This window comes from Elaeis guineensis, chromosome 1, assembly GCF_000442705.2.
Source record: "Elaeis guineensis isolate ETL-2024a chromosome 1, EG11, whole genome shotgun sequence".
In the NCBI taxonomy this organism is placed as follows: Eukaryota; Viridiplantae; Streptophyta; class Magnoliopsida; order Arecales; family Arecaceae; genus Elaeis; species Elaeis guineensis.
In genome coordinates this window covers 86,444,322-86,457,885 of record NC_025993.2, presented here as the reverse complement: position 1 = coordinate 86,457,885, position 13,564 = coordinate 86,444,322, and the positions used below count along the sequence as shown (strand labels likewise).

The 13,564-nt window shown below is 38.5% G+C and overlaps 1 protein-coding gene across 1 annotated transcript; it reads right to left on the bottom strand.

Annotated features, from left to right (window-relative positions):
- Positions 1-7,452: 7,452 nt before the first annotated feature.
- LOC105061512 (acyl transferase 4) lies at positions 7,453-10,620 on the bottom strand. Its single transcript, XM_010945577.3, has 2 exons — positions 10,103-10,620; positions 7,453-8,493 (listed from the first exon to the last, which is right to left on the bottom strand). The coding sequence occupies exons 1-2, from the start codon at positions 10,508-10,510 to the stop codon at positions 7,654-7,656; spliced, it is 1,248 nt and encodes a 415-aa protein (XP_010943879.1). The 5' UTR covers positions 10,511-10,620; the 3' UTR covers positions 7,453-7,653.
- Positions 10,621-13,564: the final 2,944 nt, after the last annotated feature.

Genomic DNA, 13,564 nt, shown 5'->3' with positions numbered 1-13,564 from the left:
GGCTCGACAATCTAGATGTGGGCTGACGCATAAGTGGAGGAGGTCATGGAGAGGCTTTGGAATTCTTCGGGATCTATATCTACATGATCAGCTGAGCTCATTGTTATAGTCATCATAGCAGGTAAGTCTATTAATAATTTTTTTATTTATTTTTAATTTTTATATTTAGAAGCTTCACATATTTAGGCTTGAGTCTGAAAAGAAGATCTATGTAGTAAAAATTTAATCTAACCATCCAAACAATGAGCTAGAGGTGTCTATAGCTCCATATCATCGAATAAAATGTGTAAGAATAATCTATTCGAGAATCGGACTGGTATATCAAAATATACTTCTTTGTATCGATATATACGCTTTTGTATTGAAACTTATTAATAATATTTTATTTTTTTTATTACAGAATATTGAGACATCCAGCTCTCATCCACTAGCTGGTGGAGAGGATGTACAGAAGTAGGAAGAGGATTAGGAGGATCGTACATGAATTTTTTTTTCATATGTATATAATTTTTAAACTTATAAAGCAATATAAATTTATAAAATTATATAATTTATATTTTTAATAAAATATAATTAATTTTTTATGATTGTATTAAATAATTATTATTTTATTTATAATAAATTTTAAAAAATAATTTTAAAATAGATTTTAAAATATTTAATTATAAATTTTTAAAAAAATATAAACTACTAGTGATGGCATTAGCGATGGCTCTACCGTCGCTAATAATTTTTTTAAAATTTTAATTAAAAAATAAAAAACTATTAGCGACAATGATAACGTCCATCGCTCATAATTTTTTAATATTTTAATTAAAAAATAAAATTATTAGTGATGGTATTTGTTGCTAATACCATCGCTAATTACTATTATTAGTGATAGAAGAATTATCGTCGCTAATAATGGTAATTAGCAATGAGATTATCTCCGTCAGATTTTTAGCGATAGCAAGCCATCACTAATACTATTAGCGATGGCAAAACGATTATTAATGATGGCAATTGCAAATAGTTCAATTTTTTGTAGTGATAATTAGGACTGATCAATTTCTTGGAACCTAAAATTCTATGCAATAATAATGAGGATGCCATATAGAATTTAATCTACATAAATAAAGAATATTACATAAGCAGACAACTCATGATGGCACACATAATTAAATAAGATCTTATGTCTAATTGTATCTCTCACTATATTATCGGACATCATAATCTTCTTCTATGATGAACAAAATTTTTAAATAGTTTTCTTAGCGAGGTTGAGATTCTAATTCCTCGTAAAGATCTTGTGGTTGCACAACAAACTTTTATGAGTTCATAGATAGAAAATTTTTTTCAATTGTATCTCATGCAATTCTCAACTATATCTTGGTCTCTAAAACATTAATAGCCTTGTGGTTGTACAACAAACTATAATGTCTTAGTTAAGTTAGATCCTTCATTTTTATATAGTCAAATTCGAATATTGCTACCCTTGTGGTTGCACAATAAAGCAATATACTCAAAAATATCGTAAGCATCTTATATGTATCAAGACTATATTATATCAGTTTCCATAACAAGCCTTGGGGTTGCACAATAAACCTACTATAGTTTTTGACATAATATTGACCTAGCATAAAGGAAAGCCCTAAGTAGTGCTTTCAACATTAGATTTTTTAATTTCAAGATTATCTAACCAAATTGGCCAGGTAAGTAGATGAGAGGCTCTCCATACTTTCATAATGATCCTAATTAAGTAACCATCTTTGGCACCTCTCTAGATACCAATTGATCAATTGATTAAGAATTGATTAGCCCATAGTTGCTGGCCCTATAACTTAATATAATTTTTTTATGACGGCTTTTCTGGTCTCATGCATATTCTAATATTAACATATAAAATTCAACTGCATATCAATTAAATCTATGATTCTATCATATATGCATCAATTCATATTAAATCATATGAATATATAATCATACCAAGATTATTGACATGGCATAATTTATAGCATGCTTTAATTCATCACTATGAGCATATGACTGAACCAAACAAGGTCTGCTCTGATACTACTGTAAGGTTCTGATGGTGCAGCAGAAGCATAGATTTTCAAAATAATTTAATATGAAATCCTAACCATCAAACCCTAAACCAGGATCACCTTGATGATTAACAATCATATACAATATTTGCACACCATTATAGCAGGTATAGAAGAATACCTGTAATGCTAAATCCAAATTTTGACAGATTTTTCACTAGGCACTGAAATGTTTGCCTTCCAATGTTGATCCACACGGGAGTTGGGTTCAAGACTCTCACTTCTCAAAATTGATTCTTCTAACTGAATTCTTTCTCAAAAAACTTTTTTGGACAGCACAACACTGTCTGAAAGCTTGACCTTCCTTTTCCTCTTCCTAGCCTTCTCCCTCTCTTTCTTTCTTTTCTCTTTGTCTCACCTAGTTCTCTTCCTAAGCCCTTGCCCTAAAGTAGACTTCTTGCCCTTAAGAGGATCTTGTCTTAACAAGAGAAGGAAAAAAACTATTAGGACAATAATGGAGAGGTTGTAAGAAAGAAGAGATCGAGATTGAATGCATTTGACCTCGGGCTTGCCACCTATTTGTAGGTTGCGTGCGGATGCTTATTCGCACATCTCATGCCCATCCAATGGACATCTCACGCCCATTCTATTTATCTCATGTCCCTCAGCAATATCTCATGACATGTGGATAAACATCAAAAATTAATTTGAAGAGATGCCTTCTCATAGAAGGACTCTTCGGAGCATAATTAATTCTCGAAGTTTTTTCGAAGTGTCGCAAGGTTTCATTAGGGGTGCCCACTCTATCCAACAGATAGAATTCTATCTGATGGTTGCCCAATGGCCAACATAGATTGTGCCAAACCATATTTGGCATGGAGAATAATAAGGCACGGGAGATTAATGAGACCCCATAACCACTTAGACTCTTAGTCCAAGTGGCACCAAGGATAAGGGGGGCAGCTAGGATAAATCAAATTTCATTTGATTTCAAACTTATCCACTCAACCAACCACAATATGCCTGACCAGAAGTCCATGCCCAAAAGGAGATTAGCCTGAAATCAAAATGGATAAGGGCTAGGGAGAATGCCACATCCCATGTGGTGCACAAAAAATGTGCACTAAGAAGGAATTCCCCACGTGCCAAAGAGAGAGAATCTTTGGTGCATGGAGAGGCTATTTTTAGGTGCTAATCCCCTTGGCTCAACCAGCCAAGGGTCAATCCAATCCAAACCAATTTAAAACTTAAGTCCAATCATGTTTAATTAGCCCAAATTAAGAATCGAATCGAATTTGATTCGAATTTAGGAGCTAAAATTTGCAACACATGCTAGCATATTTATCCTACAAACATGATCTAATCTAATTAGATCCTTGATTTCTCTATATGTATGACCCATTGCATTCCATGTCTAACCAGCAGTAGGTCTGGATGCAAGTTGATCTGATTTGATTAGAATTCTTTCTAATCGATTTAGATCCAGATCATGCTAATCCAAATTCAACAATTAGAATCTTTTCTGATTGACGATCGAATTAAATTCTTTAATTTGATTAAACCTATATGACAAGTTTGACATCTAGCAATGTATTATGTCTATCTGAAAGATATAAAATTTTATAGAAATATCAAAAATATTCTTCAATGGCAAGTTACTATGCAATTCAATCCTGCAATCATACTGCTTCCCAAATATGACTATAAACATGGAATCATGTCAAATCCAATTTCATATTTATATTTCTCTTAATTTTATAATGATGATTTGATTAATGAAATATTAAAAATTCTTTTTAATTTTTATTTTGCTTTGATCAAAGTCTCCTTGAATCATCATATGATTGAAGTAAGTACAATGCGATCTCCTCCTACTAGGAGTGATCGATTCCATGTTGACTGACTCACAACTTCTATACATAATCTACCATATTCAGAACACCTCGTAGATGACTAAGTCATGAATAAGTATGAATCAAAATATGGATTCATATATATAAGGTTCTATGGTAGTCTCAGGTCAAAAGATAATTTGAACAACTTTCATTAAGAGAAACATCTTCTGACAGGTAAGTAAAACTCCATAAGATGTTCTTAAGATGGATCAATTCAGTGAACTCATTCTCCAATAAATATCCACATCTTTGTATTAGCATCTCCACATAAGTGATTGTGAGATTAATCACTCTCTTCTTTGAGTATACATAGAATGTGCCAGTCTTATCGAAAATATTGATATTTGACTCAATGATCCATTGACTGAAATATTCTAAATTAAGATTTTAGAGTTTTAGATCTCACTAGTATGATCTCATCATAGCTCTAAAATCATTATCTTAATCTATGGGGTTCATCATAATCTTATTAGATGCAGCATATGATGAAATATAAATACTTTTTATTTATCCATAAAATATCAAGTACTTGAGTCAGAAAGATTAAAAAAAATTTATTAAAATATAAATTTCGATTGACTTATAGGGTATTATTCTTTCAACCTTGAGCCCTATAGAAAATTTTTGAACTACTACTTCAAGCCCTCAAGACAAGAGCTTGGCACAACAATGTTTAGCAAGAGGTAGAACGAAATGGAACTTAGATCGATCTCACAAGAGTAGTCTTACCCATCATGGAGAGGGTGTTGGCTTGCTAGCCCTCAAGGCAATCCCATACTCACTGCTCCATATGCCTACAATCGGCCCTCCAAAGTCTCTGCTCCATGATAGGAATCCCCAAATAGGTCAAGGCCCCAGTCTACTCCGGGGTCCCCAACCTGTCCCAAATTGCTTGCTTTACTTGAACCTTAGTCTTGGGGCTGAAGATGACCACAAACTTTTGCAAGTTCACAAGCTAGCCAAAAGCCCAACAGTAGGCCTCAATATAGTTACAAAGCATCTCGCATTTCGAACTGAAGTCTGACCAATGAGCAAGCAGTCATCTATAAAAGGAAGGTGTGACAGCAGCTAAATCTTATGGGCAGGCCAGTCGGCCAGCTTAATCCCTGAACCACCACCCACAAAGTACGGGATAGAACATCAACACACAAAATAAACAAGTAGAGGGAGAGAGGGCACCCTTGGCAAAACCTGCCCACCAAGTGTAGAAAATCTATCTGGGTGCCATTGATCAAGATGGCAAAACTCGAGGTCTCCACACAGTCCATGATCTAGTCAATCCACTTATCCTGGAAGTCGAATCCTATAGTGTCTAATGAAGAAAATGCCAGCTCATCCAGTGCTAAGCCTGCTCCATGTCCAACATGATCGTCATTTGGCTTTGACGAACAGGGATATGCCACAGATCATGTGTGAACTCTTGGGGGATCAAGATATTATAGGTGATGCAGCGGTCATCATGGATAAAAGCATCCTGCTCCAAGCTAATCAGGCAAAGAATATTTAGCTTCTGCTGTCCGATCAGGACCCTAGTATATATTTTTATAGAGAGTGGTGCAAAGGTTGATCGGTTTAAAGCACCCCAGGACAAACACATCAGGTCTCTTCAGGATGAAAATGATTAGTGTCTTTTTTCACTCCTCTGAAATGCCTCTGGACTCAAAAATCATCTACGCCACCTCCACAACCCCCCCCCCATAATAATAGGTTAGTATTAGTGGAGAAAAAGAGGAGAGAATCCATCCGACCCTAGGGTCTTGTCCTCCCCAAGAGACTAGAGTGCCCCTCTCACCTTCTTAGTAGAGACTAGGTGAGTTAGGGCCTTAGTCTTCTCATTAGAGATGTGGCTCATATGTTGGGACCCCTGAAAGAGGGCATCCCTGCCTAATGGCACAATATAATGCGATTTGAAGAACTAGAGTATCTACCCCTGATCTCATCACTATCCTCCACACCATTCTACCGTCACTCTTTCTCAACTGCTTGATGCGATTGATAGACCTTCAGATCATCATCAACTAGTGAAAGAATCTAGTATTCCGATCATCCTCCTTGATCCACTAAATTCTGGATTTTTTCCTCCATAGCATCTTTTGTTATCTTAGTAAAGAGTGGTACACAGAGAGCTTATGACGAAGCTACCTCAAGTCAGACTTTCGGAGGCCCCGCTCCTGATCCTCTCTTACCTGGAGCTCTACGATGTCCACCTCCAATCCCTCGATCCATTGAAGATATCATCAATCTCAAGATGGTTCCATCGAAGGAGCCTACACCTCACCAGTTCAAGCCTCTAGATCATCCGATATCTTGCATCATCATGGACCGGCATCCTTTACACCTACCTAATCAGATCCTATGATCTCGGATAAAAAGTTCAGAACTTCTCAAATCTGAACGAAGCTCTAGGCATGTGCAGGCCATCAGTGGTGATGAGAAGCAGACAGTGATTCGATGCAATCCTCAAAAGGTGCTGAACCTAGTACCCTAAAAAGTATTGAAACTAGTCGTTAGTGGCTAATACCCGATCAATCCTCTCCCAAACCTAGCTGCCCCTTATCGATTATTGTACTAAGTGAATCTAGGTCCAATGTAATCAAGATCAATTAGACTCAAGTCACCAATAAATTCTCAGAACTCTTTGGTTGGGAGTACAAAGGAGCTACAGGATGTATGTATTTGGTTATGGTTGGAATCATGGTTAAAAAGATCGACTAGATAGAGCATCATCAATAATAATTGGATATTTTATTTTTATAAATTAAATAAATTTTATCATTTGTTAACATAAAATATTTTATTTTGAATTGAGATTGTTAGTGTTCATGGGAATTTAAGGATTGCAATGAATTTTAAGATATCACATATTCTCTATGGCATTGTTCTAGAGAGTGTGCAGCGGTATAGCGTGGCAGATCCGGATGTTAGGTTTGGGTATGACAGCAAGCTTCCAGCATTGGATCCTCGTCATCACAGGTTGCTGAAGGAAGAGTAATTACAACTCCTGAAAAACAAATCCGTTCTGAGCCTTTTAGAGAAGGTACTCTCACAAAAATATCGTTCCGACATCAAACTTTTACTATAAATATTTTACTAGCGGCTGACTACTTTTTGACGAAACTAAGAATAATTTGTATTTCTTATCCAGAGGATCGTTGTCGGCACCGCTAGCAAAAAAAAAAAATCCACACCAGGTAATTTAACTTTGAAACTTTTTTTTATTATGATAATGTTTTGTCATAAAGTAGTATATATTGATAATTCTATAAGACGGTAATCCAACATATACTTTTCATTTCTACAGCGCACAAGTAAAGAACTGATATCCGGGGAATATTAGCATTCAAGTAGATTCCTAAGACATAATTATATACCATAATTTTTATCTCAAAAAAGATTTATAATATTTGAATTATTTAATTCATATTTTTTTTAGCTCCACCGCATTGCGTGGATCCCATGCTAGTACATACATTAGTGCTCACCATCTGCCGTAGTAGAAATACTATTTAATTACACATCTCACTGCAATTGCATTGTAACTAAAATGATATTTAATTATGGACTCAAGTACATATCTTACTATTTTATAACGCTATTAAAACAGAGGCTCAGCGGGGGCAGAGCTCTCCAATCGCGTACAAATACTATTTTGATTCCACATGTTACACTTACAACAACATCTTTCTTGATGGAAGGCACCTTATTCCTTGCTGAGGATTCTCCTTATTCAAGCTTTAGAAGGTTTTCATCTCATCTTGGAAGGCTTCCAAGTGCTCCTTCTCGACGCACTGGGTCATAAACCTAGCACCTTTCTTGGGCTTCGGTGGTGCTCCAATGATGGCCACCGCCATGAACGCATGGTAAGCATAAGGTATCACATGGATGGGCATCCCCCAGCCATAGTCGACCTCAAGGAAGCCCAGCCGGGTCCAGTCCGAGACGAACAACGAGTTGTATGTGAACGACAGCTCATAAGGATCCTCTTTGAAATCCCCGACTACCCACTTGGCTAAGTCGGCAGGCAGCCTAGCCTTAGCATCCCTGATCATCTTCACGACTCCGACGAGCTCGGCCGATGCTACTTTACCGCTAGGGGCGGTGGCAGTAACTGGATAGAAGCAGTTGCCATAGTAGCCAACACCTTCTGCAGGCAATACTTGGTTCAACAAGTGGCGAATACTGGCGAAGAAGCAGACATGGACGTCGACGTCTGGGTCCAAATTGATGGCCCGGGTGCGAGCCTGCCAGGTCTTGGCTATAGATACATCGAAGGTGGAGCATCGCTGGCCGGTCTGATCGAAGTACTCAGTTTTGACGTGGTTGATGCGGTCCGAGGTGATGTCCATTGTGGAGTACAGGAGCTTGTAGGAGGCTAAGACTGGTGGGGATCCAGGAGGGAGCTGGGGTGGGTTGGGGATGAGTTCCCGGGACCAGACTGGGTCGACGGTGGGCTTGGCGAGGTTGCGAGCAAATTCTCCGATGGCATCGACGAACTGTGCTGCACCGAGGCCGTCGGCGATGGTGTGGACAGAGATGAGGCCAACCACGAAACCGCCGCAGGTGAATTCTGTAACCTGAGATTGGGAATTGGAGTTATGACTTCGGAGGTATCAGATTGTTTGCATAACTCGACATAGAAATACCATCTCTTGGCTCAGAACACAAAGATTTAGAGCAAGATTTGATTCATTTACTGAGTGAGTTTGGGTTGATATCATGCATCTACTTGTGTTGGAGATTAGTCTAGGTTTAGGAACCAAAAGCAACAAGATGATCCATCTGCCCTACTCCTTTTTTTTTTCTTTCCCCTTCCTTCATGTCAATTACTATTGTCCATTCATTTATGATTGGGACAACAGCAATGACACTAAAAAAATAAAATCAAGTAAACTCAAAAGAACGGAGGGGCTGCTGTAGCCATTTGCTTTCACCCTGGCAGTCAAATAGACATTTCAACCGTTGTATCCAGCATATTGATGTAACGTTTGCATTTATTTGCACCTTACGGATGCATGTCTTGTTTTCTCGTGACCCTAAAGATAACATGTGCTTGAGGGTGACGTTGCCCTCAAATTCCACAAGCATCACAAATATATTATCCAAATCCCTACCTAACGCTTCCTTGTCCTCTCCGGGTTGAGGGAGCTATCTGTCTGCCACTTGTCCCTTGTCCAAGTCCTTTTAAATTTTAAAAAATTGAGACCAAAAAAGAAAAAACCCTACTGGTCCAAGTCCGTGGACCGACGAGGCATGATCAGGCGGAAAATGTCCTTGAAACCTCTGAGCTCTAAGTTAAAATAACAATTGACTTTCCGGTCGTTCTAATGCTGTGGGCTTCTTTCTGAAAAGACGCGTTAGGTTTACGATCCTGTTTTGAATACAACAGTAATCTTTGGATAGCTTTTGTCTCAAATTATCTTCAAGGTCCCTACAGATTATCTTAGTCTAAAATTATCTTCAAAGTCATTTCACAAGTACCTAGAAAATAATCTACTAGAGGCCACAAGTACCTATAAATTAAAATATCTTTAAAGTCAGTTCACAATTAAGCACCTTTAATGCACAAGCAACCACCGAGGCCCACGAACATTTATCCAAGCGGGATCACTTTGCCAATATTCTTGGTTGGTATTGGTCGGCTGTGCGTGTCATTGGTATAAGTTTTGTATTTTTCACGAGAAAAATACTATGAAAACTGCCTACAGCTTTATGGCCCTATAAACTGCTGGCCTATGTTGTCACCATATCTATCTATAGATATTTGTTTGAAAGAATATCACCCTTTTGAACAGTACTCCGTCATAGCTTCTTATTAACTGCTGTGCAGTTAAGTTGACATATGACATGTGAATCTCCTGGGCCAAAAAAAGTGACATATATGACTTTTGGATCCTCTATTTTGCCATTCAGCATGGTGAAGAGACGAATAAGAAGCTACAAATCAGCCGTTTAACTTTTCTGGAATGAGATACCTGTTCTTCTCAAGCATTTAATATCTCAGTTAAGTTGGCTGGTGGTGATTAGTGCGTTGCCTCGTGCGACTGAGATGACACATGTGCCGCGGGTGGATTTTCGACACAGTTAGCCAAGTTTTGCTAGTATTTTAGACACCATTTTACCACAAAAGCAACCTAAACCGTTTTCACTGAAGCATAGAATATTATGAGGGTTATGACGTTATACCTGCATCATCACTGGCAGATCAAGGGGGTCTAGCTCCAGGCTAGGCTCGGGGAGGAGCTCATCTTTAGAGATCATGAGGGGGTGCTCGAGGTACTTGACATCTTCAAGGCTACAATTTGCAGTGGCCTCGACAAACCAAGCCCCCTCGCCGGTGCAAGCGATGCGAACATCGCCGTGTTCTGAGTTGATGAACCGTCCGGCGAAAGGGTAGTACTTGACTAGTGCCTTGGACAGTGCTTCCCTTATGACCTTGGCTGGCTCCTGCCCATGCTTGAACACATGCAGCGACCTTACCATGTGCCTCAGTCCAGGCACACGGTCGATGATCGACAGATAGAGTGTATCTGATGGTGTCGGTTCGCATGGACCGACGAGGGACTGGGAAGTTCTGGCCACTGAGAACCTCATGGTTGCAAGAGCTTAAGGAGCGTATATGCAGTGTGGTTTATGACTCACAAGCCTTTGAAGTCAAGAACTACAGGAGAGGATGCAATCTGTGGTTGATGGCTCAAAAGACTTTCAGGCCTATATATAGAGGGAGGCAAAGCAAGTTATCCCCAGCATGGTGCTCTCGATCCTGATGTTTTGAAATTTCTGCCCTTGTAGTAGGTGATGCTTCAGATGAGATAGTTGTCACCGAACAGGTAGAACGTAGTAATCGGCGCATGGCCAGTTGACACGTGTGATGGTTTCTGTTGGCCCCATGGGTTAGGGTCATTAGTTTAAACCTAAGCACATGTCCCAATTCTTACGAAGTATGCAGTGTTACGCATGAAATTAAGCATGCTCGAGATCTATGGTGGACTTTTCCAACTTTGTTAGTTGTGGGAAGCAAGCCGTGTATGCCATATCTATTGCTGTTAATCATGTTTTCAGACGTCCGCTTCATCAAATTTTAGGGGGTCTTACGTTGAATGTACTGTCGTTTGTGGTCCCGTGCGCCCACCGCAGCGGATCCGTGGGGCTTACGTTTACACTGGTCCTGGTTCGAACCCGCGCGTTATACACGGATTCTAAATTCGAATCATGTTCAAAAAAAATTATATATAAATAATAAAATAATATTTATTTAAATTTTTAATATTATTATATATTCTCAATTATCTATATAAATAATCTTTAATTCTGAAAATACAAAAATATCATATATTAATAATAAAATTTAATTCATATAAATAAAATTTAATATAATTTTTTATTAATTTAAAGCTTGAATTTAATGCTTGAAAAATTGTTAGGTAGGAAGATACATGGCATAGAAAAAATTATTTATATGAATAATTTTAAATATCAAAAAAAAAATTTCATCTTCTATTTTATAATATATATATTAAATTTGTGATATTTCTTTTCCTTGGAAGCTATGTGTCTAATAATATCAGAATAAGTCTCGACAAATTAGGGACCGGTAGGTAGACTGTCTGAGTCCAATCATCTATCATCTTCATTTTTTTTATTTTTTGGTATAATATCATCTTCTTCTTCTTCTTCTTTTGGGTACTAAGTCATCCATCATCTTCATTAGGCATGATTTAGAAGACGAACCCGGTCCCTTCTGGACCACCGATTCTTTATAGCATATACCAGTCCCGGGCGGAATGCTAAAGGTTACGAGCTGGACACAATGTGCTTGGATTAGGAGCTGGATTCATGCATCCAATAGAGTGAGCCAATTGCACCTTGTCAGTTTGAAAGTAATTTGTCTTTCTTTTTTTTGATAAAGAAAGAAATTTATCCATAGTTACAAAAGGAAATTACTTATTTTCAAATCACGTAAGTCAAAGAAGTTTGCACAAATACATCTTATAGTTCTTTTTTTTTTTTTTTTTAGTGAATTGTTAAGGCCTGTCAAATTCTATACCCTTTTCCTCACTCCCAAGGACTTACCTTTTAGAAGTCAGGATTTAAATCCGGAGTATGGATCAAAAAAATTGAGATTATGCATTCTTTTTGGATGGATGTTGACGACAACGTTGGTAGAAGTAATTAGCAGTGTATAAAAGAACGAGTATATTGATGGTAGGAGCATGAAAATGGTCACATGTCATATGAGTGGAATTATGCTTCTACCCATGTAGGAATGATGTGTCATGTGGGAGGCAAGCCATTTACCAAGAGCCATGTTGAGGAATAATGATATGCCTTGGCAATATGCCCTGAATTCGACGTCCAGCTGCCTTTACTGCTTGGATCTACTGCTCAATAATAGTATGAAACATGGCAAGCTCATTTAAGACCGGGGTGAATCAGAAGGAGCTGTTACAACTCTGTACAGTTAAGAGGCACAGATATGGGCCGGGTGGACGGCCACAACTTGTCCACTGATCTTAGAGCTAAAGTATAAGAGAACCATACCATCATTTCTATATAAAAAGGGCCGGTTAATAGATTGAATTTTATCTAATCGACCAAATCTCATAGCTCGTACTTTCTTCGTATCTTATTTTCTCTGCTCTGTTCCCCTAAAGCTCTATCTAATTGGAGGGTCCCTGGTAAGATTAGTTCTGTGATCATCCCTTTGTACAAGTCGAACTACCACTCCAAGCAAACCAACTATAGTTTCGTTAGATTAGGTAAGGTTTAGGCACCAAAAGATTGGTACCATTGGAGAGAATGAGAACATAGTCCATCTTTTTTTTTTATTGAATCTGAGCATCTTCAATAATGATCTCAACATCGACACATCCACGAACACCTCAGCAGCCGACTCCTCTTCCATGACCCCCTAGAATTTGTGTTTACTACCATTTAGAATTGTACATCAAGTCTTATACATTTTATTACTAACAATCAATGAATTCATCTTTTAATCTTCTAAATGCTATCTTATAATGCGTTACAAGCCCAACACATCTCTCAAAGACTGCCAACCTTAAAGGTAGAGACAAACAAAAATTGATTGAGACCTCTATTATACGAGTCTATGCAACTAGGGAACCAATACGGAGATTCAAACCTCTATTCCTTCTCAAAAACAACCTAAGAGTGACTAGAACCTCTATCGTATGAGCCTATAAGGTTAGGAAGTGCATCCGACGACCTGAACTCCCGATCCTCCCAAAATTGACTAGGACTTTTGTTCTACTAGCTAAGAGTCAACAAAAAAATCTACCAAAACCTAGGCTCAGATGGAAGAAGATTTGTCTAGCCTGATCACTCGAATGCTAGCCATCCAAAAAATCCAACTGATTGAAGATTTAGTGAGCAGAACTCTTATAACCGAACTGCTTTGGGATGGGAATGGAGAACTCCAAGGGCGGCTGAAGGGCAAGGCCACCGAAGCCCTTGCCTTAGGCCCCCACCCCCAGAAGGCCCCCTGTTCTTGAGTCCCGAGTCCCGCCTCCACCTCCACGCTCCACCCCGGCAAGGTCTCCCCAGCCTGGCAAGGCAAGACTCCACCACGGCTCCACGCCTCCACCCCGCCCTGCCTCTACGGCTCCATGCATCCACCCCACCTCCATG

Coding starts and splice junctions, on each gene's coding strand:
- LOC105061512 (XM_010945577.3), bottom strand. CDS start 10,510: ATGAGGTTCTCAGTGGCCAGAACTTCCCAGTCCCTCGTCGGTCCATGC. Junction 8,494..10,102: donor ATCTGCCAGTGATGATGCAG/GTATAACGTCAT, acceptor TCCCAATCTCAG/GTTACAGAATTCACCTGCGG.